At 41.6% G+C, this 27,452-nt stretch overlaps 1 protein-coding gene across 9 annotated transcripts in view; it reads right to left on the bottom strand.

Annotated features, from left to right (window-relative positions):
* Nucleotides 1-869: 869 nt before the first annotated feature.
* Nucleotides 870-27,452, bottom strand: part of ALG9 (ALG9 alpha-1,2-mannosyltransferase) — a 93,002-nt gene continuing 66,419 nt past the window's right edge. For 2 of the 9 annotated variants that reach the window (XM_057695205.1, XM_057695210.1), the window contains 2 exons: nucleotides 26,198-26,328; nucleotides 4,237-4,479 (listed from right to left, as the gene is read on the bottom strand). In XM_057695205.1, coding sequence (XP_057551188.1) covers nucleotides 4,356-4,479; nucleotides 26,198-26,328 — 255 coding nt within the window. In that variant the 3' untranslated portion in view covers nucleotides 4,237-4,355. Of the gene's footprint in view, nucleotides 4,074-4,236; nucleotides 4,480-6,362; nucleotides 6,430-9,393; nucleotides 9,460-13,869; nucleotides 13,971-26,197; nucleotides 26,329-27,452 lie in introns of those variants that run through there. The other 7 variants (XR_009047452.1, XM_057695208.1, XM_057695209.1 and 4 more) reach the window with 7 other exon arrangements.

Below are 27,452 nucleotides of genomic sequence, written 5' to 3'. Positions count from 1 at the left end.
AGTGCAATGTGGTCTTGACCCCAGATGTGCCAACAATGTTCTTGAGAGGCAGGTTTACAAGGGTTACATGTTAAGGTTCTATGTCATCAGTAAAGACACTAGGGACCCAAGAGGGTTCAGGAAGTAATCACAAGGGTCTGAAGTCTAGAAGAGAGGGAGACCCAACCTGGCCCTAAAAGTTAAGAGTAATAGGGAGAAGGATGACCTTCTGGGTGGGGAAAAGAAATTCATCAGGGTGTGGACTTCTCCCTCCTGGAATTATAGTAATAAAATATCCTCTCTAAAACAACTTGGGAGAAATAATCAAACCAACTTCCATGGGCACTTTGGGTCCTATGGTAACCAATGGTATGAAACCAGATGACTATGAGAAGTTATTGGCTATAAGGTGCAAGATATAGGGATATTATGAATTCATTCACAAAAAAAAAAAGTTTTATTGCTCCTGACAACCTCTGACAAATTACCTAAATGTTAGATATTACTAAATCACATTTCTGTGAATATTAAAACTCTCAAAGCCCAGACATTCTTAATCTAGAAACATAACATGGACTCAGAAACTCTCTTTTAGGCACCATGGTGACACACTAAGTAGTTCCTACTGTGCTTGGTTTTTCCACAAAATAATACTAACCCTCGCTGCGTTTTACAACAGCTTCTTCCCAGAGTTTTCAGAATAAACATTCTGGGCTAGTTGGTGTGCAGAGGGCAGGTCTATACACTGAAGGGTGAAGGTGGGGGTGATGGAAGGAGTTGACCCCCTTCAGGTTTCAATCTCTATCAAAGATTTAAGAGCTAAAAGCAAAAGAGGAAATAGCACCTTAAGAAAAGGAAAATCAAACTGTCAAGATTTATTTAACTTTTTCTTTCACAGAAAATACAAGTATGTAATGTAAACACTGACATGTGAAATAAAGTACAAGGATCAGGAAGACAAATGAATTGAACAATAGTCTTGCTCTAACACTGTAGTGCTTCCTGATTTCACTTGCAGCATGAATCACATGGTTATATAAATTATATACTGGAAAAATTAAAGGCTACATTCATTTAGATTTACCAAAACACCAGAGAGCCTCTGAAATCCAACAGTGTCATATGGAAGTCAGATCTTTCTGTTGCGAAAAAACTAAAGCTGAGCACATGTCCACTTATCTGTTGGCACACGGCATTTGATGTAGGAGCCTAAGAAGGAATTAACACATGAGCTTAATATGCCTGTGGAGGCAAAGATTAAATTGTGCCTCTTTTCCCGCTTCAAAGAAAATAAAATTAATCAAATGTAAAGCAGAGCTCCACAACACCGGCCAGAAAACGGCACAATCACAGTGAATTATTTCAATAAATCCCACAAAATGCAAAACACAGTAAAGGATTTCCATTTATGCTTTGCCCAAACGGTCAATCCAGATCTAATGCTGCAGAATTACATGCGGTTTTCAAGGTTCTTTTCCCAGAACTCCAAACTAGAAAAAATGACCCAAATAAATGGTTGGGATCAAGAACCACCTTGATTTAAAACAGAGAATCAGTTTCTAAGCTTGAATTCAGTAATAAATTGTGCGGGCTTCACTTTTCTGTTATTATCTCAAGAGATTAGAATGTGTGGTCTTTCTTAGATGATACCTACCAGCTGACAGGTATACTTTGATAATAGATGCTACTACACAGGCTGGTTCAGTAATGGGACTCAGTGTTGTAAGATGTGAAGATCAGAGAGCCCTGCCACTGCCAATACACCTGACTCCCCTGCTCAGCTCCATAATCAAAGGTTATTACCAATAACCTGTAGCCCTTCATTCCTTGATAGTCAACAATCTGTGGAGGAAAAAGTACCTCAGATACTTTATCCTTACAGTGAGCAGAGCAGTCAGCTCACACTGAACACTGATTCTCTGGAGGAGAAATGCTACCCTCACCAGGTGTTCTGAAACTCTTTTCCCAGGCAAAGCTAAACTCCCTGGATTGCTGAGGTGGAGATGTTCTAATGCATTTATATATCATGTGAACAACACCTTCACAACAAAAGCCGTTCGCTTCTATATCCCTTACCTACAGAACCTGGGAGAGTGTTCTGCAATTCACTGTGCTCTCACTAAAGATACACGTAGAACAGAGAAAACCAAAATCACATTTTAAAAGGGATAGGAACTGATATTCTCAAGGAATCCCTAGATCAATCATGGCTTTTTTTGTGCTATTACAATAAGTTCTTGCTCAGTAGGCTTTTTTTTTTTAACATGCAAGATGGTAAAAGCGGTCAGCATTGTACACTTTGATTAGAAATAAGCCACTCATTGTGGACCCCCATTACTGTACTCTCTCATTTACCTCTGCAAAAATACAGAGCTCTGGCCACTGTGAAGGACAGTACACTATTACTGCAGGCATGGCGAGATATTTAACTAAAACTTCTCTATCCTATAGTCAGACCACATGTGCCAATATGTGCCTTGGAAAACAGTAATCAAGTACTGAAAATGAAATGCAGAAACCTCTAAAGCAGCAAGCAGGACCCCAGTTTATTTTCACTCTCCAGTTATCACTGTTCTACGCTATCTAGACCTATTACCTCACCAGTCCTTCAGCCCCACTCCAGATATTCCTTCAGAGGGAATCCCAATGAGGAGACTCTTTATATGGTAACTAGCCATTTCTTCCTCTGTCACTTCTCCTCTCTTGGGACCCGTTCCTACTGAAAATCCCTTCTCTTTGAAAAATAAAAGATGGAAACTGAAAAATGAATGCATCCTACTTGCAGATACTAGACACAATTACCCTTAGGGAGATAAGGCACTATAATGTGACCCCAGACTGACTATAGGAATGGAACTGGTATTGGATCCTGTGTGGCTGCAAAGGAGCTTAACTTCCAAACATGAGCACTACTCTCCTGCCACAGGCCAGGCTGCATCCCGAAGTACTGCTGTGATGGTCTAACCAACAGGCAGACTGGAGGCTCCAAAGAACTCAAAGAAACAGATAAAATTCTTCCTTAAAATAGAAAGTTACATTACCGATCAGGTCTCTGGCCAACCTCATCATTCTTTCAAGTAATGTTTTCATAGTCAAGTGCGGAGTGTGGATGAACACGGGATGAGAAGTTAGGCAACCAAGGTTCTGGTCCTAGTGCTACTACTTATTGGCTGTGTGGTCTTGGGCAAGTCACCTTACCTCCCCCTGCCCCCTGGTCTCAGTTTCTTCACCTGTAAAACAGGGATAAAACCACTTGCTTTGTCTACCTCACGTCATGACTGTGAGGATCAAATGAGATAATGTGACAGTGCTTTGTAAACTATGAAATACTGTGTATAAAGGCAAAGTATATACTTATGTTTTAATTAATTTAATTTAATTACTTTTAATTAAGTCCTATCATTGCCTATTTGACTAGAGGTGCCCCATGCAGTATGTGCTTTGCAATAGGTGCCAGAAATCTACATTTGTTTTTTTTCACTAGGGTTGTTTACAAAAGGGGGATTCTTAATCTCCTCGGAAACAGCCTCAGAATAAATTACTTCAAAATGTGAGGTCATCCAAATCTACCAACTGACAGAATTAATTTTCTCCATGTACGTCCTGTACAGTTATAGTCTGGTCTGTTGATACCTTCATACAGAGAAGTCTTGAATTCAAGAAACAGCATGCCAAAACTTAAAAAAAAAATTAAAAAACCCACCGAACCCCATATAGTTACAGTTTGTTATAAGATGAAAACAAGAGGCATCCTATATAATGAAATTAAGCCACAGTTCCTCAAATGGTTGCCTTTTTCCTGAGATAACTCCAGGACAGGGTCCTAGTCCTGTGAAGGGCTTTAGAAAAGCTTAGTCTTCCTAGAGGTGAAAAGGACATGTAGGCTGGCAACTAGGCTGTGCTCGTTTTCAGTACTAGGATTTGAACGAGAAGGTCTGCTAGGAGCTGCCAAAGAGCTTTGGTGGAGAAGCTCATATGGCCCAAGGGAGGCTAGTTCTCGGATGCCAGGCCAGAGTGTAGAGAACAGCTCAACACAGCCATCCAGTCCCGGGACTTTCAATTCTTCCTGAAAGTTGGTTCTGCTCTTCTCCGGTCTAGTAAATAATTGAACAGAAGAAAAACAATGAGATGTGGAGCAATGTTATCTACCCGGACTTTAGGGCCTTTCTCCATCTAGCTGCACAAAGTGTACATGCAGAACAGAGACACAGACAAGAAGTGAATGTGATTGACTCTGACAAGCCCAAGGCACCCAGATTCCAGTATTCTTGTCAGTTGGCCTTTATTACATATGTTACAAGCAATGACTTGGAGGGAGTCCTGTCAGTGGAATCACCAGTTAACAGGATGGCTTCCTTTGGGCCACAGGCATGGTGCTAACCTCCGCTCTTCTTCCTGGTTTGCTTTGCTTTCCGGGGTTTGAGGATGGTGTAGTTTGCATACACTGTATACTGATCTGACAGGAAGGGAACATAGAATGCCCGCAACAACTGTGAAGATCTGAAAAACAAGAGAAAAAAAGGAAAGACAGAATTTTCTCATTTGAGAGAATTTACTAATGGTATTGAAAATGATTAAAGGAAATAAAAGAAGCACTATGGTAAGGATTATATTTTATATAAGCAGCACAGAAAAGTCTGTTATTTAGCTACTAGATCTTGATAAAAGACTTAATCAAGACCAAGTACCTTCTTAACTGCATCCAAATGATACTCTCTCAATTAAGCCACAGGATATCCTTCAGAATAGCTCTAGGTCTGCACTTTGCATTAGAATTTGCCATAGAAGAGTTCCAATTCAGGGACTTCCCAGGTGGCGCAGTGGTTAAGAATCTGCTTGCCCATGCAGGGGACACAGGTTCCATCCCTGCTCCAGGAAGATCCCACATGCCGCAGAGCAACTAAGTCCACGCGCCACAACTATTAAGTCTGCACTCTAGAGCCCGTGAGCCACAACTACTGATTACGTGTGCCACAACTACTGAAGCCCGTGCGCCTGGAGCCCGTGCTCTGCAACAAGAGAAGCCACCGCAATGAAGAGTAGCCTCGCTCACCGCAACTAGAGAAAGCCTGTGTGCAGCAACAAAGACCCAACACAGCCAATAAATAAATAAATAAATTTATAAAAAAAAAAGTTCGATTTCAATCAAAGAACTGCTATTACAGAAATAAATTCTTAACACCTCGAGGTTTCTGTACTTAAGAAACTGTAGAGATGCCAAATGCTCCAATGATGCTGACTCCAGCCCTAACTTTTCCTACAGAGGTGAAGAAAACATGTTCTGGGCTTCCTCTGCATACTGTTCTGGCAACTCTTAAGTCAGAGAGTCTTTTTACTAAAATATAGATAGGAACAGCTAAACACTTGAATTTCTCACAAGTTTTTAAAGAATGTGCAAAATACCTCACATTCATTGAATACCTAGTATTGAATACGCACTGGGAAAGTGCTTACACTTCAAAGGATATTATTTAATCCACCCAGTAACCCTATGAGGAAAGTGACATTATCCCTATTTTGTAGATGGGAAGATGAGAATTACACAGATTAAGTAACTTGATCAGGGTCACACAGTAAGTGGTAAAGCCCTCATGCAAATCCAGGTTTGATTCCAGATTCTGCATTCTTACCACTCAGGTTTATCCTACCTCCCAGGAACAGGCTAACAGGATTCATCACTTCCTAGAAAAAGCGGCAGTGACAGTTTTAAATTCTATATGAAGTATTACTTATTGACTATGGTTTCTAAGTCTAAAAACCAAAAGTTGGCCGAGAGACTGCCAACCTAAATGAGGTGGCTGAAGGGTGTTCCACTGCCAGTCCCCTTCCAGACTCTCAACTTGTAAATGTCATGTCAACGTGGCATTTGTACTGGCAGCCTACCCCAGGGTTTGGCAAACTCCTGTGATGCCTGCACACAATGATATCGTGCTTGGCATACACACCTCTTAGAGATTCTTCCCAACTGGGATGCTGGCAGTGCTCTGTGCTCCACAGAGATGCACTTCACTTCAACAGCTAACAGCTCAAGGGCTTCGATAGTGAAAAGAGGCTTAGAAGAGAGACACACGAGATAAAGTAGCGCGCCTGCAAACAAAATGAACAGGAGGAGGAAGCACCTACCTCAGTCAAAAAGAAGTTAACTTATTCTTTCTGTCCATGCTGCACAGATAAGGGGAAGGTCAGAACAGAAGGTTGTAAGCTGGAGCAAAATCCTGCAGGCTTCAGTGTAGTAGAGACAGGCTAAACCGAATTAAGCATCATTCCTGTTCCAGTTGACTCCACACTAAAAGCTTCACTATACAGTCAGTATATATTTCCAGTCAACTCAGTCCTTGGTATAACATCAGGTCCATTGGGCCTAATGTTACTTTTTTACTTACTTTTTGGAACTATCCCTTGCTATTTGGAAGGACTGTTATTTCATAATTTTATTCTTCTTAGAATCTTCTGAACAACAAAGGAAAATTATACTTATTTTCAAAAATAGAATAAAACTCATTCTATCTTGTAACTACCACATGGGTTCATTGCAACCTTTTATAAGTTTAAGCTATATTATAGAATCTTAGTAGTCTTTTTTTATTTCTGCATCTGGGATTATTTACGACTATGCTTAAAAAAAAAAGACAAATGATAAGAGAAAGGAAGAGTGATGAAATCCCCAAAAAGGACGATGCAAAAGTGATACAATTACATTATCCTTCAATTTTCACACAGCATCGTTCAAAGTATGCGTCATTTTCCAATAAGTACAAAAGACTTGAGACACCATCTTTCTAAGTCTGCATTTAGCTTTAACTGAGCGCAGCTGAGAGTTCAGAATTTGAAAATTTTCTGTCCATTATGCCAATGAGAAGAAAATTGACAGAGGAAGGCATTTCGCATTTAGACAAGTCAGAAGATGAATGCAAAGAGACAAACAGCAGCACTCAAGACTAATATGATGGTAACATTTATCATATAAGCAAAATTTCAGACTGTGAGTCTTTAGATGACCACATACTAGACAAGTTTTATAACTCAAGAAATGATGAGTGAACAGTATATTGCTAAGAACAAAAAGGAAACAGGTGTTCTCATTCAGTTAGTCATTCAACAGGAAGGACTCTGGAGGGGTTCAGAATGAGCCTCCCCAAAGCATACAGCTTTAGCATGCAGATTATTCTGAGTTGAAGATAAGGCCCAACACACTCAGGAAGAACTTTCTACCTCCCCCTTAACTACCTAAAAGAATCTAGATAGGGAACCTGGCTCAGAGAGAGAGATATTACCAGAGATAATTTTTTTTATCTGAATGACATATCTGTGTGACAGGGCAAACATCTGCCCTTCCTACTGTCCGGTCAGCGACCCTCCTCCCCTCCGAAGCCCCAGGACCTATGCTGTTCCTTAGCTCAGGATGGCATATAAGCCTCAACTGCCTGACTTGTCTTTGAATCTCCTGTTTTTATGGGGCTCCTGTACACATGAAATTAAATTGGTTTTTCTTCTGTAAATCTGTCTTATTTGATTATTAGGCCAACCAAAAGAACCTAGAAGGGTAGGAGGAAATGTTTTGCTCCCCTACAACTTCATCCTCCAATATTTCGCAACAAGAACTTGGACTATCCTGTTGTGCTAAAAGGGCATTCTTTTATCTTTTAAGGAGTCTGTGTGCCAAATCTTTTTTTTTTAATTAATTAATTAATTTATTTATTTATTTATTGGCTGTGTTGGGTCTTCGTTGCTGCACACCGGCTTTTCCTAGTTGCAGCGAGCGGGGGCTACTCTTCATTGTGGTGTGCAGGCTCCTCATTGTAGTGGCTTCTCTTGTGGAGCATGGGCTCTAGCCACGTAGGCTTCAGTAGTTGCAGCACATGGGCTCAGCAGTTGTGGCTCACAGGCTCTAGAGCACAGGCTCAACAGCTGTGGTACACGGGCTTAGTTGCTCCGCGGCATGTGGGATCTTCCTGGAGCAGGGATCGAACCCGTGTCCCCTGCACTGGCAGGCGGATTCTCAACCACTGCGCCACCTAGGAAGCCCAGTGTGCCAAATCTTATTTCATCCAGTTCACGAATGGACAAGTGCTGAGGGCAGGGTAATATGCAAAAGTGACCAGAAGGATACAGATAATAAAGAAATAAAAAATTCAAAAGATTGATCATTCTGATGATATTTATAAATCTGGAAGTGAAAATGTTTAAATTATGGAACAAAGAAAATAATTTTCTTCTCTTTGACAAAATTATGAGCCATTTAAGATTTCAAAAAATTCTTTAAGTTTTGCATTTTGATAATACAAATGCAAGAAGAATCAGAAATAACAAGCTAGAACCTATTAGAGATATATCTGAAGTCTGGAACCAGTATTTTCAAGATGTATATATTACAGGTTCATGCATGACAGCTGATGAATTGAGCAGTTAGTTGAATTCAGAGGTGCCCATTTCGGGTATGTATATTCAAAACCAGGAGAATATGGAATAAAGATTGGGGTTGCTACATTTAAATTATTACTAAATGTTGTTACATTATAATTATTAATAAAATTTCAAATGAAGTTTTTTTTAACTATCCTTTCATTTTTATTTTTATAAGTTATTTATAAAATAACTTAAAAAAATGAAAACAAAAGGGGTCTTTTCGGCCAAGATAGTAAATGGTGATGACTATTTTTATGCGGATAGGTCATGCCAAAGAGCTCTAAAAGATTTCAGAAAACTATCTTGGGCTATACACAGGACATAATCATCATCAAAAATACTGACCTCCCTAAAATGGAAGGAGGGCCATTATGCATTACTGCTGAATGCAAAAGGCAAGCTGAAACAAAGGTAAAAAAAATAAGAGAGATTGGGACAAAATATTAACCATATAATTAACAGAGGAAGAGAATCTAGAATATACAAAGTATTCTTGAACTCAATAAGACAAACAACTCAAAAGGAAAAAACGACAAAGGATACATACAGAGAAAACAAATGTAAATGGCCAATAATCATGTGAAATAATGTGCAATTTTACCAGTAATTGGGGAAATGTAAATTTAAATACAATTTTTCAATAATCAGGTTTCCAAAAATTGAAAAGTCTGACAGTATCAAACACTGGTGAGGAATTAGGAAACTGATATTGCCAGTAAGTGGAAACATGCAAGAGCCACTTGGAAAGGCAATTTTAACAATACCAATTAAAATAAAAATTATGCAGTCCCTGCAGATGATTTTTATTCTGTACTTTGCACCATACTGCTTTTTTAAAAAAGCAATCTACTTTGTTTTCCTTTTGTTACAATAGAAAACTTCAAAGATACACAAAAGTACGTGAAATATATTACTTGTAATAATTTTTTAAAATGAGTAGACAAAGTTTTAAATAAAGGAAACCTCAAATCCTTTAACTGAACAAACAAAAAAACCCTATGTGCTTACTATGCGTAGAGCTTTGTGTGCTGGCCCTGAAGACACAAAAGCCTCTGTCCTCAAAGAGCTAATAACCTGTAGTTGGAAGAAACAGACTACAAATGATACATGACCGTAACGCAGCATACACTAAATACTAAACAGCCGCTAAGGAAGTTCAAAGTGATAATACAACACATATTCAGAAGAGAGGACAAACACTGAGGGCTGCATAGGTGTGGAAGAAGCATTTACTATACATTATTTCATTTCATCCGTCCAACATTCCAAGGTACACTAAAGCAAAAAAAAAGCAACTTGCCCATCCGTAACCAAATTTATAGGCACCTCACATTAAATGCTCTGTCCACTCAGCAACAACTGGAGAATGGCTTGAATAAAATCCAAATTCTAATGATCTACAAAGCCATAGGAGACCTACCCCTCACTTACCTATCGCACCTCACCTGTGCCCTTTTCTTCCTTACCCACTACACTCTCATCACACCACCCTCCTGTCAAGTTCCTCAAAATTACAAGTCCTTTCTACTATCAGTGAGGATTTCAAAGCCCCACCGAATGTGTTGTTTGGAATAACCATCTTGCAAGGACAAGCATGTGTCTGATTTGGATACATCAAGACACCCAAGAAGCACTGGGATTCTCCCATGCTTCCTCAGTGTACAAAGCGTAAGAAATTTAGCATCAAATTCTAGATAATGTGTTTAGGAAGCAAGGAGGCATTTCTAGTTAAGCCTGAACACGAAACAACATAAGAGGTGGGAACTAAATGTAAGGAGAAGTTAAGAAAAATTTATCATCAAAGCTTGGTACTGGAAAAATCCTTATTAGAAGATAAACCATTTTGATTTTTTTTAAAGATTTATTTATTATTTTATTTATTTATTTTTAGCTGTGTTAGCTCTTTGTTGCTGTGTGTGGTCTTTCTCTAGCTGTGGCGAGCAGGGGCTACTCTTTGCTGCTGTGCGCAGGCTTCTCAGTGCGGTGGCTTCTCTTGTGGAGCACGGGCTCTAGGCACATGGGCTTCAGTAGCTGTGGTACATGGGCTCAGCAGTTGTGGCTCATGGGCTCTAGACTGCAGTCTCAGTAGTTGTGGTGCACAGGCTTAGCTGCTCTGTGGCATGTGGGATCTTCCCAGACCAGGGCTCAAACCCATGTCCCTTGCATTGGCAGGCAGATTCGTAACCACTGCGCCACCAGGGAAGTCCCTGCTTTTGATTTTTAATAGCATTATCTATCTCTAACACCTAAAGCCACTAATTTCTTCCAGTGGATGAAGTGAGTAAACAGTCAACACATACACTTTTGAGCTGGGATGGGAGGAGTCTGTGATTTTTTTTTTTTTTAACCAAAACAACAAGTTGATTTGAATTCTTCATTTCTAATACTATTAGCTGCTGTTCTAGATTAATTTCTTCCCCTTCAGTAGCTTTAATATGTTATGCATGACTGAGGTCTTTCAAATTGTTATACTGTTGCTGGAAGAAGGGAAATTAAATTGGTCATTTGTCTTTGTGAAAGAAAAGAGCAGTTGAGTGCTGGAATAACATGCACGTGCACAATTTCATACACACGGAAACAAACATAAGACAACCACAAATCAGAACAAAACGAGTGCTGATCAAAACGCACACAACGTCTGTAACAATGTGAAATGCCAAAGCATTGCCCTAGGGGAGCCCAGGCGGCATCAGCTAGGGAGATGCAAAATATGTGCCTCTATCATGGACACTGAATTACTTCCCTTCCCAGTGAGAAAGTCACTCAAGCAATTCAAGGATGAAACGGACGTGGACAAAGCAATTGTCTGTGTAGCATAATTAGCTGATGGCTCAGAATGTTTTCTAATTCAATTACCAGCCCTACTTATCAGGGCTGGGGAGCACTCTGCTGTGGAGATTTCAATCTCCTCTTGCGGACGTCAACGGAAGACTGGCTGCCAGTCCCTGATGTCACCAGTTCAACAGACAAAATGGAAATGCTGGGTCAATTTTTTGTTTTAAAAAGAAAACATCCTAGTGCTCAGGTTTTCTCTTTTATTTTTCTCTATCTCTCCATCCATCCATCCATCCATCCATCCACACATTACTATCCCTGTGAACCTGTAGTCTGAGTTCCCTGCCAGTTCTCTTTTTAATGCTAGCTCCCCCTCGTTCTGTCTTTGTCTCTTGCTCTCTCTTGCACTTAGTTCACATTTCACTGACAAACTTCCACAACTCTCAAAACAGAACTGGCTTTCCGAGAAATCATCAGTTCTGAAGAGAATATCAAAATTCAGACTTAATCTTAGCCATAGTCAGTTTTTAGTCTCATATCAAGCAATTGATACAACCACTATGAAAAACAGGATGGAGGTTCCTTAAAAAACTAACAATAGAGCTACCATATGGCCCAGCAATCCCACTACTGGGCACATACCCTGAGAAAACCATAATTCAAGAAGATACACGTACCACAATGTTCACTGCAGCATTATTTACAATAGCCAGGACATGGAAGCAACCTAAATGTCCATCAGCAGATGAATGGATACAGAAGATGTGGCACATGTATACAACAGAATATTACTCAGCCAGAAAAAGGAATGAAATTGAGTTATTTGTAATGAGGTGGATGGACCCAGAGTCTGTCATACGGAGTAAAGTAAACCAGAAAGAGAAAAACAAATATTGTATGCTAACGCATATATATGGAATCTAGAAAAATGGTACTGATGAACCCAGTGGCAGGGCAGGAATAGAGATGCAGATGTAGAGAACAGACTTGAGAACACCAGGGGGTGGGGAAGCTGGGACATAGTGAGAGAGTAGCATTGACATATACACACTACCAAATGTAAGATAGATGGCTAGTGGGAAGCTACTACAGAGCACAGGGAGATCAGCTTGATGCTTTGTGAAGATCTAAAGTGGTGGGACAGGGAGATTGGGAGGGAAGCTCAAGAGGGAGGGGATATGGGGGTATATGTATACATATAGCTGATTCACTTTGTTGTACAGCAGAAACTAACACAATACTGTAAAGCAATTATACTCCAATAAAGATTAAAAAAAAAAAAGAACTGCTCAAAAAGCTGATATGCAGCAAAAATGTGGCTGGTCTTTAGTATTCTTTAACAGGAATGGGGTGAGAGACATTACTCTTAATGGTAAGACAGACGTGACATTTATTACTTCTCCAAACAGAGAAATGGACACAGGAGTTACATGCTACATGTTAATGCTCCCCTAGAATGTCAGTCCCTTGAAGAGAGAACTTATCTGTCTAACTGCTGTACTCCAGCTTTAGAACAGTGCCACATGAGGTGCTCAGTATATATTCCGGGAACGAATGAATGACTATGCCCTGACTAAATCAGAGCATCTAGTTTACCTCCCTCACTTCTGGCAATATTGATCTTCTACAAGGAAAAGGGAGTATCAAAAATACTGTGAAGCTCTTCTTTCTCTTCTCTTTCCAAACAATTCAGTCCTAAAGCCATCAGCTGGGGCAGAACAAAGCCGGAGTCCTCAGTGTGCGGGGGGGCGGGGGCGGGGCAGCTGCCACGACCAATGGGGTGTTAGAGCGCAAGTGAGCAGCAGAGGGCAAGCATCTCAGCACACAGAATGTTTTTTCCCCAAAAGTTTTAATATTTGGGGGGAAGGGGTGACAGGGAGGGAGGCTTCACTTACTAAGGGTTTAAAAAACAAAATTTGGTTAAACTAGATGAGAAACACCTGTAGGACAGTACAACACAAATGGCCTACACGTCAGCAAAAGAGTAGCCAGGGGAACCGACGGTTACTGAAGGAACAAGAAGAGGAGGGAAAGGAGACAAAACCACGGAGAATGCTGAAGCCTCTGACAAAGTGGAGAGAAGTATTCAAAGCCATTTTAAAGCATCGTGCTGGCCACACAAGACATGTCCACAGACCTGTTTTCAGTCCCTGCGAGGCCCCATGGAGCCGATCGCATTACTCACACTCCTACAGGGTTTCACAGTACCTCCTGGTTCCTACTTCCTTTATTGCCTCGTTTTCTCCCCTCCAGCCTCTCACTTCATGCCCCAGCAATACAGAACTACATGCACCCTCCCAATTCTTAGCTAGCAAAGAGAATGAATATTAATGCAAAAGGTCAAGAAATCTCTCCAGGTTTCAGTTTACACAAAACTTGCTAAATCCTCATCAGCTGGGACCAGAATGACACTGTTTCCAGGGGGCATGTCCACAGACCACGACATTCAGTGAATACATTCACAGTTTTGACACTCTAGTAGCAACCTCCAAAGATCCATACTGTGTAACGACTTGGAAGTTTGCTGAGGCACAAACTAGAATCACGTCACCTTGAGACTGGTGTACAGAGTGAATCATCTCCCTGATTTGTGGCCTTGGTCAATCATGTGACATAACAGCATAACCTCTTGACCAGTCACCTTTTACCAATATTCAGAATGAGGGAGTTGAGAAAGAGTTGGAATTAAGCAAGCGGTCATTTTCTGACCTTCAGTCCCACCAAGGTTGCTGGAGAAATGCTCTTGACCAGCCTTTTCCCATCTGGTAGCTACTCAGATGTGAAGGTGCTACATGCTCCATTCACCATCCCTGTGGAGAAGACAACAAACAGTGTTCAAGAAGGTGTCCGTCCCTATTCTTTGGACCCTCATTTGAGCTACTTCTCCGTGACAAACAGTAAGTAGCACTGGAGGTCACAACAGGTAGATGATTCTGGCAAGTTTTCCACAGAGGAAATAATGAGTACACTTTGGAATAACTCAACCATCTTTTCTTTTTTAACTCAAAAAGATATTACTTCTCCCAAGTCTGTGGCTGACTGACAGGTTTTCTGTGTCACTGGGCTTTGGCTGGAATGTTGATGGCCGGCCATGGGCTGGGAGTTTGGCCAGCACTACAGGCCTCAGTCCTCCTATAGGTGGGCTCCTGTATCCACACGGCCTTTGGATTTCCTTAAGGGTGGTACCTGGGTCCTAAGAAGGAGCGTTCCAGGAGACAGGAAATAGAAGCCAATCAGCTAGTCGACAATTTTTATTTTACCAAATAAGAGCATGAGATGCTTCTGAATAAATTTTTATTTCACCTTTTTCTTTTCTTTTTCCTTTGGCATAAATCCAGCTTGAAATACACCAAATAACTGATAAATATTTCCTGAGATCCTAATATGTGCTAGGAGTTGTGAGATTCAACAAGAGATGTTGTTCTAACTCACAAGAAACCTGGAACAAACACCTCTGATAATGCCAGCTGCTTGGTCTACGCTAGCTCAAAGCAGTAGCAATTCTAAGACACTATGGAATTGCTGAGCCTGAGCGGCTCTATAGCATGGACCTGGAGCACAGTCTCTTTCTGGAGAACTAACTTCACAACAATGGAAAGCAGACTCTCTGAGTTTCAGAAAAACAAAAAAGGTTTATTCTCCTGAAAATGCCAGCAGATAATGAGGAAGTGGCTGAAGAATACAATAAGCAAAACACCAGTGTGTTCTGAAGCCAAGTCTAGCCTGAGGTAGTAGCGCTGCCAGACAAAGGGTCTCAGGAAGGCATCTGGGGAGAAGAAAAAACAGGACAGCCCCCAAACTGTGAGAAACGGAAGGTATAAGAGAATAATGAGGTGATAAAGAATTACAAAAGTGCAGAAACTCTGACTGCTTCCTCCTTACAGTTTCTCAGTATTCTTGGCAGAGATGAAGGAGCTGAAGGCACCACTGTGACTGACGTGCAGGGAAAAGACAAGAGCACTTCAATCACTGGTTAGGAGGGAGAACTAAGTCCACCCAAAGGATTTGAACACCATCTGAAGCATGTCGAACTGTTGTCCTGAAGCCGAACTGTGCCGGGGGAGTAGTCTCCCTTTCCACCTGGGTAGCAAGAAACTGCAGATGGAAACAGCCTGCTGGACTATTTGGGGCGCCATATGTCTCTTCTGCAAGAAATCTCCTTCAAAAATTTTTTTTCCAAAAATTATCTAATTTGGATGAAGAACAGTATCAAGAGCTGTGATGTTTTTAAAACATGTCCATAAATTCTTTGACATGCTCCCATCAATAAGGGCAGTCTAGCTCCTCCCCCCTTGAATATGGGCTATTGGAGAGCCTTGCTTTCAATGAAAAGAATGAGGTGGGAGTGATACTGTGTGAATTCCAAGGCTAGGTCATAAAAAACTATATAGCTGCTGAGATCCTAGTTCCTAGAAGCCAGCCACATGCGGTGAGGAAGCACTGGCCACACGGAGAAGGCACATGTAGGTGTGTTGGCCAACAGCTGCAGCTGAGAGCTAACCAGTAGCCACCATCAGCTGTCAGACACGTGAGGAAACCTTCGAGATGCCTCCAGTCCCGACCACCATCCGACGGCCAATGTATAAGAAGCCCGGGTAGCTGAAGAACTGCCTGGCTAAGCCCAGTCAGTCCACAGACCCGTGAGAGAAAACAATAATAAATAACTGTTGTCCTTTTATACCATTAAATTTGGGATGATTTGTTACACAGCAATAACTGGAACAAGAGTTCCCAACTAATTTTCACTTTACAGTGATTTTCCAATGGTCTTCTTATCTTCCAGAAATAAACAGTTCTGCTTATGCTGGCTTAGGGCTGGGGACACACTGGCTGCCATCAACTAGACAATGACACAGAACCAAGATGGATACGGATGCCATGGGCTCTTTAGGCTTCACAGCTGCTGGATTCACTTCTTTCTGGAGGCTAAAAAGAGTACCAGTCTCAGTAAAAAACCTCCATGAGAATCCTGTGCTGGGCATTGAAAGAACACAAGCAGCAGATGCTATCACCACAATCCCCACCTTGTTCTAAAGAAACTCTGACTAGTAAAGGCATCTCTCCTACCATACCAGCTGAAGATGTTAAGTTCTAACTCTTTGCTTGCATCTACCTGCAATTATAAATTTGGCAGGGCTTTGAAATCCTGCTCTATTTAAGTCTCCCCAAATTACCTCATGTCCCTAGTCAGACAAAGCCTAAAATTCAGTTGGATGAGGCTACTATGCTCCAAAATGGGGAAGAATAAAATATCACAATCCAAAAACCAAAGGTGAAAGCAAAGCAAGCAAAACGAAAGGGACCTATAATGAAGGGGGAAAGAGTGGGTGGAAAATGGCTGTGCAAAGCAGTGGCAGGGCCTCCCAACCTCTTTCTAAAGCTACAAACAGGCTCTGTTGCTCAGGATACCAACTCCAACATCCTGGAGAGGCATTTCCCACCAGACTCCCTCAGCCGAACATTCTCACCACACTTAGAAAGGAACCCACCATTGAGCTGGCAAGTTATTGCAACAGTCTCCCTTCATTCCTCTCTGGGGAATCTCAGAGTAAGCATTACATCCACCCACTTGTCCAGCTATTTTATACAAGCTGCCATTATATCATGCTTCAAAGAAAGAAAAAAAATCCTCTCATTTTAGAAAATATGTAATATGAGACGTCCACAGAGTAACAAATGTGTCTGGTTTAAAAAGTGATATTTCAACTAGTTCAGCCCCCGTATCTTGGGAGTTTGATAAACCTTTATAATATTAGCCAGACACAGACATAGCAATCTCAGGGAGAGGAAGTTGCAGCTCTGGTATCAGCTATGTGCAAGGGGAGACTAGAAAATGGTTATCGAGATCTTATGCCTGGATGCTCTCTCAAACTAATGGGATCTGGGGTCTTCAGTCCTCTGATACAGCAGAAAAGCATGGATGGGCATCCGGGCTGCCATTCTCCCAGATGAGCTAATGACATTCAGCCCTATTTGTGAGTCCTTCTCCAGTACCCCAACAGTAAGGGCCTTGCTTATCTTCTAACAATTTCAACAGAAAACACTCCTCTTCACATATTCATGGATATTTAGAATATCCTAAATCTGCACCAATCACAGTATTGTCCTTATAAGTTTAGGTTGCTTCCCCCGGGGTTGAGTCTCCATTGGCATACACTCAGAGTACAATTTTTTTTGTGTGCCAGTACTGTCTTCAAACTAGCCTCATCGCTTCCCGTTCAGACAGCTAAGACCCAATCCAGGCCACAGCACCAAGAAAGGTCAGCAAACTAAATTAAATAAGTAAACTATGGGCAAATCTACATGGTAAACATGGACTGTAGGGCAAAGGAACTATATCTATGTGCTCCATTCTCCCATCCTGCTTGTTGGAATAGGCTCTCGTATTCTGGTCGGATTACAACAGGATGACCACCTATCTCAATTCGCTCATGGCAGGGCTCCTTTTACTTTCAAAAGTGTTCTGATTTGGATGACACACTACAGATCACTTTAAAAGCAAATTTAAATCAAAGAGGTAAATTAAACTTTTCTTTCCTTTCCTTTCCCTTTCTTTTTTTGCCACACCTCATGGCTTACAGGATCTTAGTTCCCTGACCAGGGATCAAACCTGGGCCATGGCAGTGAAAGCGCCGAGTCCTAATCACTGGTCCGCCAGGGATTTCCTAAACTTTTCTTTATGGCCCCCCATCCAACAGGCTTCTTTTTATTTTTACACTTGTGCTCATGCTTTCTTCTCCTTGAATTACACATGTGATTCCACCCTCTCTACCACCAGTACAAATCCTCTTTTTCCTTTAAGCCTCAGCTCAAGCACCACCTCCTTCGGGAAGCCTTCAGAGGCTATAGGAGGTTAGTACACTCTAACCTCCACAGAGCTCTCCTTTCTGTCAAGTTCTAGCACACAATCTGGCACCTTCTATGGTCTAAATACTATTTTCAAGGTGCTTCATATGTGTAACTACAAAAAATGTAAATTATTCAAGGGTAAAAATCTGTGTCTATTGCTTCCTTTACCCCTTAAATAATCTAGCTCTGTGACAAGGATATAACAGCTATTCAATAATTATTTTCTGATTTCCAAACCTGCCTAACCAGCTGGCTTCAGGACATAAAAGAAGACTCCGGGGAGGTCCTGCTGCTGACTCCTTCTCTCCCAGCGTCCTGTACTTGTCTCTTAAAGTACTTAACATGGCTTGTAATTCTAGATTGATATGCATGGTTATTTGCTTAATGCCAGCCTCCCCATTATATTGTAGGGTGTAAGAGGACAGGGAATTTGTGTACTGTTCACCACCATATACTTAAGATCCAACACAGTTCCTGGCAGTGTTCAAAAAATATCTCTTGATTAGACGGATGTCAGACAGATAGACAGACAGACAGATGGATAAAGGAAGAAAGAAAAAATGATCTCAAAGTAAACTCTAAAGAAAGCAGATTTAAATTTTAGGGACTTACACAGATGTAGAAAAACTTATGGTTACCAAGGGGGAAAGTGAGGAGTGGAGGGATGGATTGGGAGTCTGGGGTTGACATATACACACTACTATCTAAAAAACAGATAACTAATAAGAACCTACTGTATAGCACAGGGAACTCTTCTCAATACTCTGTAATGACCTACATGGGAACAGAATCTAAAAAAGAGTGGATATATGTACATGTATAACTGATTCACTTTGCTGTACAGCAGAAACTAACACAACATTATAAATCAACCATACTCCAATAAAAATTTAAAAAATTAATACAGAATAAAATGGAAAAAAAAAACCTGGAAAAAATTTTAGGGATTTAAACAATTGAGAAACTCACCTGCTTACATTTCTAGAAAGACCATGTGGTGCTGAGTCACAGGCTCATGAAAACCTTCTCCCCTCCTCAGGAAGACCTAGATAGCAGGCTTGCAGCCCCACCTGACCTAGGGTCTAAGACATGAGTGACTATGACATGTGGACAGTACCATTCTTGCTCCTTGTTATATAAATTGCTAAAGTACAAAAACCACTGTCTCAAGAAGACAGAGGAGGGACTTCCCTGGCAGTCCAGTGGTTAAGACTTTGCCTTCCAATGCAGGGGGTGTGGGTTCGATCCCTGGTCGGGGAGCTAAGATCCCACATGCCTCCGAGCCAAAAACCAGAAAACATAAAACAGAAGCAATATTGTAACAAATGCAATGAAGATTTTAAAAATGGTTCACATCAAAAAAACCTTTAAAAAAAAAAAAAAAAAGACATAGGAAACGTAACAGCCCCATTCAATAGGCTCAAAGGCATTCCAGGGTCAAGCTCCCAAAAACCTTTCATGCATGGCCTCAGAGTGGTGTCTCCAAGGCACACAGCCTCTAACAGTCCAGTCCAGCTTAACTGGCCCAAGGTCAGCAACATGAGATGCCACAGTGCTGACAGTTACAAATTGCTGCGGCAAACGGGGCTGTAGGATCCTGCTGCTTTTGCAGTTAGGTCAGTATATACTAGGAAATGCTGAGGAAGAGAAATGTAAAGAAAATGAGCATAACTCTGGAACTTCAGGCAGCCTGCTAATTAATTGGAAGTCCTGATATTTATATCATGCTTTAGAATTTAAAAACACTTTCATATTTCATCTCTCATTTAATTCTTACAACATTCCCATAAAGTATATAAAATACTATTATCTCTGTTTTACCGATACAGAAATTTGGGAATAGAGAAGAACAACCAGCAAGTAACTGGGCTTAAATGCACACGTCTTCTGAGCCCATGCTCTTTTCACTATACTTTGCATACCTTCAAGTAACTGTACCTTTACAATTCTTAAACCAACTGATTTCTTCTCAGCATATGGTCATGAAAAGAATGCCAGTTCAGGGGAAATGAGTACAATTTATGGGAAATTAAAAACCTCTGAAGGGGGGTTTCCTAGGTGGTGCAGTGGTTGAGAATCTACCTGCCAATGCAGGGGACACGGGTTCAATCCCTGCTCCAGGAAGATCCCACATGCCACGGAGCAACTGTGCACCACAACTACTGAGCCTGTGCTTTAGAGCCCATGAGCCACAACTATTGAGCCCATGTGTTGCAACTACTGAAGCCCACGGGCCTAGAGCCCGTGCTCCACAACGAGAAGCCACAGCAATGAGAAGCCCACGCACCACAATGAAGAGTAGCCCCCACTCACGGCAACTAAACAGAAAGCTTGCACACAGCAAAAAAGACCCAACACAGCCAATAAAATAAATAATTTAAAAAAAAAAACCAAAAACAAACAAACAAAAAACCTCTGACGGCATTCCCCACAATACCTTCTCCTTCCCTCCACCTACACTAGAGGTGTGCTTAGAGGTCGAATGGGAAATGAAGCTGCACCAGGGACCAACAGGAGAAACAGGATGTACAACGAGGTAAGCTTAGGGTCTTGTCTCGTGAGTACTGCTCAGCTTGTGCAAGCTTCTGGTCAGGGACCAGCCCACTTAGAGAAAGCAAACCATAAAATGATTAGTACTGCACTTCTAATATAGCAAAGGAAAAACTTTAAAGCTTCATACAGGCCACTGGGGGAAGGTGCGGGCTTCTGGGATTTAAACTCTAGCCTGATCTTTCTCTGAAAAAATGTGTCTGCTGAGTCCATCCATCCTTTGCAGCTGAGTTCACTCCCTCGTCACCTCTCATCTAATCAAGCAGAAGAGCCTCCCAACTTGTTTGTATGCCTCCAACTTTCCCTCCTTTCAGTCTACCTCCACACTAGCAGCAGTGTAATCTTCAGATGTCATCTCCTCTTGGACTCTTCCTTGGTCCCTCTCACCCTAGCCTTTTGGAACTAACCCCTCCCTCCTGTGCCCCAACAGCACCTCTCTGAACAACAGTGTATCTCCCCAGGTAAACTACAGTCCCAGGGCAGCCGTCTTGCCTGCACATAGTCTACAGTCTTATATGTAGAAGATGTTCAACAAATATTTATCAAACTGAGCCAGTCATGCCCTATTTCTGCCCTTAAAATCTAGCTTGCTAGGGAAGCAGGATGTTCAGTGAGGAGCATGTCTGGGAATGGCCCTCATTTTCCCTGGTCTCCCAGTGTGTACCCTGCTCTCACTGGCTGAGGAGAGTGCTAAACACAGAGGGCCCTGAAGGAGCGCTGCTCAGCCACATCACTGTGTGACATGTGGTCAACTTTGGTCACTCTCCACTCACCACAAGGCAGGTGGGAAGGTGACCAACACCTTCTGCTCTTCCCTCAAAAGATTTCCAATTCTCCAGTGAGAAGCATACAAGCATCAGGCTTCTCTGCCTTGAGTGGGCTCTCAGTTCATGTCTACCAGCTGCTGTGCCTTTGAGCCACCAAAAGGGGAAACAGGAAGATGAGGAACCTTTCTCACTTCAATCCTTCAAAACCAAAAGGAAACAAAGTCGCCTCAAAAATACTCCCTTGCCCCATTTGCTATAAACAGAGCTTATTCTGTGAGCAAGGTACAACTGGTTAGGATTTGTGAACCACTAAGTTTCCCTTTGCTAATAAGAAGGTTGTTTGGGGTCTACTGATCCTCCAGAGAGGAGATCTTTTCAGGCCCACATCTCATGTCATCACAGTTTTCTCAACTCAAAAATGAAGGCACAATAGCGACCTGCCCCCAAATACTGTATCAAATAACAAGTCAGCCACCAAAAAGTATGTGTGACACAGAGAACTTCATACCTTCACTGACGCTTGAAAGAGAATTTCAGTGAGCTCCCTCCTACCGCTGTGCTAATTCTGACAATTTTTTGAATATCAGGCCATGATCCTACCACCTGTCACGGTCTTCCACTCCCTCAATGCCCTCCCCGCTCTCTCCTTACCCACTTAAGGCCATGATCAATCACCCATCTTTTCTACTGTTTCTTTCATCTCTATTTCACGTATTTCTGCTCTGATCTTTATGATTTCTTTCCTTCTACTAACTTCGGGTTTTGTTTGTCCTTTCTCTAGTTGCTTTAGGTGTAAAGCTAGGTTGTTTAAGAATTTTCTTGCTTCCTGAGGTAAAACTGTATTGCTATAAACTTCCCTCTTAGAACTGCTTTTGCTGCATCCCATAGGTTTCGGATCATTTCGTTGTCATTTGTCTCTAGGGATTTTTTGATTTCCTCTTTGATTTCTTCAGTGATCCAATGGTTGTTTAATGTTGTTTAGCCTCCACATGTTCGTGGTTTTTACACTTTTTTTCTTGTAGTTGATTTCTAATCTCATAGCGTTTGGTCAGAAAAGATGTTTGATATGATTTTAATTTTCTTGAATTTACTGAGGCTCACTTTGTGGCCCAGCATGTGATCAATCCCGGAGAATGTTCCACGTGCACTTGAAAAGAATGTGTATTCTGCTGCTTTTAGATGGATGCTCTATAAATATCAATTAAGTCCATCTGGTCCACTGACAAAAGTAGAGTGTTAAAGTCCCCCACTATTATTGTGTTACTGTTGATTTCTCCCTTTATGGTGGTTAGTATTTGCCTTATAAATTGAGGTGCTCCTATGTTGGGTGCATATATAGTTATAATTGTTATATCTTCTTAGGTTGATCCCTTGATCATTATGTAGTGTCCTTTGTCTGATATATGAGTATTGCTACTCCAGCTTTATTTTGATTGCCATTCGCATGGAATACATTTTTCCATCCCCCACTTTCAGTATGTATGTGTCCCTTGATTAGAAGTGGGTCTCTTGTAGACGGCATATATATGGGTCTTGCTTTTGTATTCATTCAGGATATGTGTCTGTGTCTTTTGGTTGGAACATTTAATCTGTTTAAGGTTGATATGTATGTTCTTATTGCCATTTGTTAATTGTTTTGGATTTGTTTTTATAGGTCTTTTTTTTTTCTCTTCCTCTTTTGTTCTCTTCTCTTTTGATTTGATGACTAACTTTAGTGTTGTGTTAGGATTCCTTTTTCTTTTTTATGTATCTGTTGTAGATTTTTGGCTTGCGGTTACCATGAGGTTTTGATATAGCAGTCTATATATAAACAAAATTGTTTTTAAGTTGCTGGTCTTTTAATACCAAATGCATTTCCAAAATCCTGCATTTCCGCTCTCCTCTCAATTGCTGGATTTGATATATTTGTGTGCAGATTACTTCTTACCTTTACTGTATGTTTTCATTTACTGGTGAGCTTTTCCATTCGTAATTTTCTTGTTTCTAGTTGTGGCCCAGAGAAGTTCCTTTAGCATTTGTTGCAAAGCTGGTCTGGTGGTGCTGAATTCCCTTGGCTTTTGCTTGTCTGTAAAGCTTTTGATTTCTCTGTTGAATGTGAATGAGAGCTTTGCTGGATAGAGTATCCTTGGTTGTAGGTTCTTCCTTTTCATCACTTTAAATATATTGTGCCATTCCCTTCTGGCTTGCAGAGTTTCTGCTGAGAAATCCACTGTTAACCTTATGCGAGTTCCCTTGTGCATTATTTGTTGCTTTTCCCTTGTTGCTTTTAATATTTTTTCTTTGTCTTTAATTTTTGTCAATTTGATTAATGTGTGTCTCGGTGTGTTCCTCCTTGGGTTTATCAGGACTCTCTGCACTTGCCGGAGTTGGGTGACTGTTTCCTTTCCCATGTTAGGGAAGTTTTCAGCTATTATCTCTTCAAATATTTTCTCAGGTCCTTTCTCTTTCTCTTCTCCTTCTGGGACCCCTACAATGCAAATATTGGTGCATTTAATGTCCCAGAGGTCTCTCACTGTCTTCAATTCCTTTCAGTCTTTTTTCTTTATTCTGTTCCACACCAGTGATTGCCACCATTCTGTCTTCCAGATCATTTATTCATTCTTCTGCCTCAGCTACTCTGCTATTGATTCCTTCTAATGTATTTTTCATTTCAATTATCATATTGTTCATCTCTGTTTGTTTGTTCTTTAGTTCTTCTAGTTCTCTGTTAAACATTTCTTGTATCTTCTCAATGTTTCTGTTCTGCAGGCTGCAATGCTGTATTTCTTCTTGCTTCCTCTGTCTGCCCCCTGGTAGATGAGGCTGTCTAAGGAGGCTTGTGCAGGCTTCCTGGTGGGAGTGACTGGTACTCACCCACTGATGGGTGGACCTGGGTCTTGTCCTTCTGGTGGGCAGGGCCATGTCTGGGGCAGGGGGTTGTGTGTTTAAATTTATTTATTTATTTATTGGCTATGTTAGGTCTTTATTGCTGCGTGTGGGCTTTCTCCAGTTTTGGTGAGCAGAGGCTACTACTCTCTGTTGCAGTGCACAGGTTTCTCATTGTGGTGGCTTTTCTTGTTGCGGAGCATAGGCTTTAGGTGTGCTGGCTTCAATAGTTGTGGCACACAGGCTCAGTAGTTGTGGTGCATGGGCTTAGCTGCTCTGCAGCATGTGGGATCTTCCCAGCCCAGGGATCGAATTCATGTCCCCTGCATTGGCAGGTGGATTCTCAACCACTGCACCACCAGGGAGGTCCCTGGGGTGTGTTTATTACCAGGCAGCTGTTCATTCAGGAAGACTTTAAGCAGCCTGTCTGCTAATGGGTGGGGCTGTGTTCCCACCCTGTTGGTTGCTTGGCCTGAGGCATCCTAGCACTCTGGAGCCTACAGGCTGTTGGGTGGGGCCAGGCCTTGGTGAGAAAATGGCGGCCTCCCAGAGGGCACATTCCAATGAGCATGACACCACTGCAAGTGTCCCTGTCCCTGCAGTGAGCCACAGCCACCCCCTGCTTCTACAGGTGACCCTCCAACACTAGCAGGTAAGTCCAGCCCAGTCTCTTATGAGGTCACCGCTTTTCCCCTGGGTCCTGGTGCTCACAACACCCTGTGTGAGCCCTCCAAGAGTGGACTTTCTGCTTCCCCCAGTCCTGTGGAATGCCTCTGACCAAACACCATCAGCCTTCAAAGCCAGACTTTCTGGGGGCTCCTCCTCCTGTTGCCAGACCCCGAGGCTGGGGAGCCCAATGTGGGGCTCAGAACTTTCACTCCTATGGGAGAACTTCGGTGGTATAATTATCTTCCAGCTTCTGGGCCACCCATCTAGTGTGTATGGGATTTGATTTCATTGCGATTGTGCCCCTCCTACCATCTCGTTGTGGCTTCTTCTTTGTCTTTGGATGTACGGTATCTTTTTAGGTAGGGTCCAGCATTTTTTTGTCAGTGATTGTTCAGCCGTTCATTGTGATTCTTGTGTTTCCATAAGAAGGTATGAGCTCACGTCCTTCTACTCCACCATCTTGCTTCCTTCCTCCCTGCTATTTTTGCTTTGACCCCTCTAATCTCTCAAATCCTTATGCCCTCACCACTCCACCAAAATTGCATTTGTCAGCTGCCAAATCCAATGGACAGTTGTTATTCTTCATCTTACTTGATTTATCAGTAGGTTCTAATCACTCCCTCTGCCTGAAAATATTTTCTTCCCTGTTTCTGAGTCCCAAATCCACCTCTCAAGACCTGGTCCTCTACCTTTTGGTTTCTGCCTGACCTCTTGGATCCTGGGCTCTGCCCACCAGGCCTCCCTGGACCTCCTTAACTTCAACTGTCTGTCTACCTAGATCTCTGCCCACAGACAACCTACACCTTCTAACTCTCCCCTGCTCCTTCACCTGGACATCTTGACTCATCCTCTTATCATGAATTCTGAGGCCTTTCTGAAGAGCCAGCCAAGCCCTGGTCTATTTGGTCTCTTTACTTAAGATCTGGTAAGGCCTGGCCCCATCTCTGACTGAGCCTTGAGCCTGAAAATAATGGATATGAACTTCTAGCTCCATAAAGAACATAGTCAATCTTCCTAACAGTACAGAAAACTCATGGTTAAGAAAGCTGAAGCTGATTGCCAAAAATAATCAATGTCAAACACTTATTTGTATTTTCTTCAGTGGATCTATCTGTTTAGATTCTGTTATTTGAATGATACCAGAATATACTTTGCACTCTGATGCCTAGAAAAGGAGAGCACTCAGATTTCTCAAGGAACTGGACAAGAACAGATGATATTTGGGCCCAAATAAAAATAAAATGGCCACTAGAGTTAACCCAGGACTGGAAGTAATTTAATCCCAGATTCCAATTTTTGCCCTTACTAGTACATTTCTTAGGACTAAAGCCACATACCTAGAAGCATCAAGGAATGGTCTAGAGGCCAAGTTGATCCATTCTTCTCTATTGGATGAATATTTTGGCTCCCGGGGTGTTTCTCTCATGGTGTCCAAATCCACTAAATAATGGCATTTACTGATGTCAACCTGCAACAGAGAAAGGCCAACTCTTCATCAGTAATTGCAAAGGCCCTTTCAGGGTAAGAAACATCAACTGTAATCCTAAGGATTCCCACAGGGTTTTAGAAGCACAAACATCTAAGTCCTCAGACAAGACAATATTACCAGTGCTCTCTTCATTCAGCTAAGAGTGCTGGGTACTGGGGTGTTATTTAGGCTCCTGGGGGCACAAGTGAGACATGCATTCACCCAGCCAAATATACATGTAAGCTTTGGGAGTTCTGACTTTCGTTTGGGTGTGCCAGTCCCTCTAGTTCACAGACTAGCATGAGTCCACAACCTACTCAAAAAACTTTCTTCTGCTGCTTGCTATTGCTGCCTTCTAATCTATCACCTTTGGTTACAGAGATGAAAGGGCATGACCAAACACAAATGCTAATGTGTGAGAAGCCCTATCTCTGCTGACAGAGAGCCATGAGGTCACCCTACACCTCACAAGTGGCACAGGGACATGCACACTATCTCCTTCAAAATTCAACAGAACTGACAGAGACACAGGAAGTGTCCCTGCAATAAAAGTTCAGTAAAACAGATATAAGAACTGCAAGAGTAGAGATTATGAAAAATATATAGTAACTACTGGCAAAACTAGAGTCATCCAGTTGCTCACAACATGGATATAGCAGAGCATCACATGCACTCATACAAGATTATTAATACATTTTATTTAAAACCATGTTGGTACTGCGCTTCTCACAAAACTGATTAATTCAACAGAATGTGCTACAAAATCCGCAGGATACTTCTGCAGTTAAACGGTTCATTTCAAACGATAATTACATTCTTCCTCTCATCTCAAAGCCATCAGAATATTTAATAGCCACAGGGGAAATTTTTAAGCCTTTTGAATTAAAAAAAAAAGTTTAAACTTAAAAAAAAAAATACAATACACACACACCAACATTCACAGCAGCACTATTTACAACAGCCAAGGCAATGGAATCAACCTAAGTGTCCATCAACAGACGAATGAATAAAGAAGATATGGTGTATATATACCATAGAATATTACCCAGCCATAAAAAAAGAATGAAATATTGCTATCTGCAGCAATATGGATGGATCTAGAGATTATCATACTAAGTGAAGTC

Source organism: Hippopotamus amphibius, chromosome 9 (genome assembly GCF_030028045.1).
Source record: "Hippopotamus amphibius kiboko isolate mHipAmp2 chromosome 9, mHipAmp2.hap2, whole genome shotgun sequence".
NCBI lineage: Eukaryota > Metazoa > Chordata > Mammalia > Artiodactyla > Hippopotamidae > Hippopotamus > Hippopotamus amphibius.
Note: the sequence above shows the minus strand (reverse complement) of the source record. Positions and strands in the feature narration are given on the sequence as shown.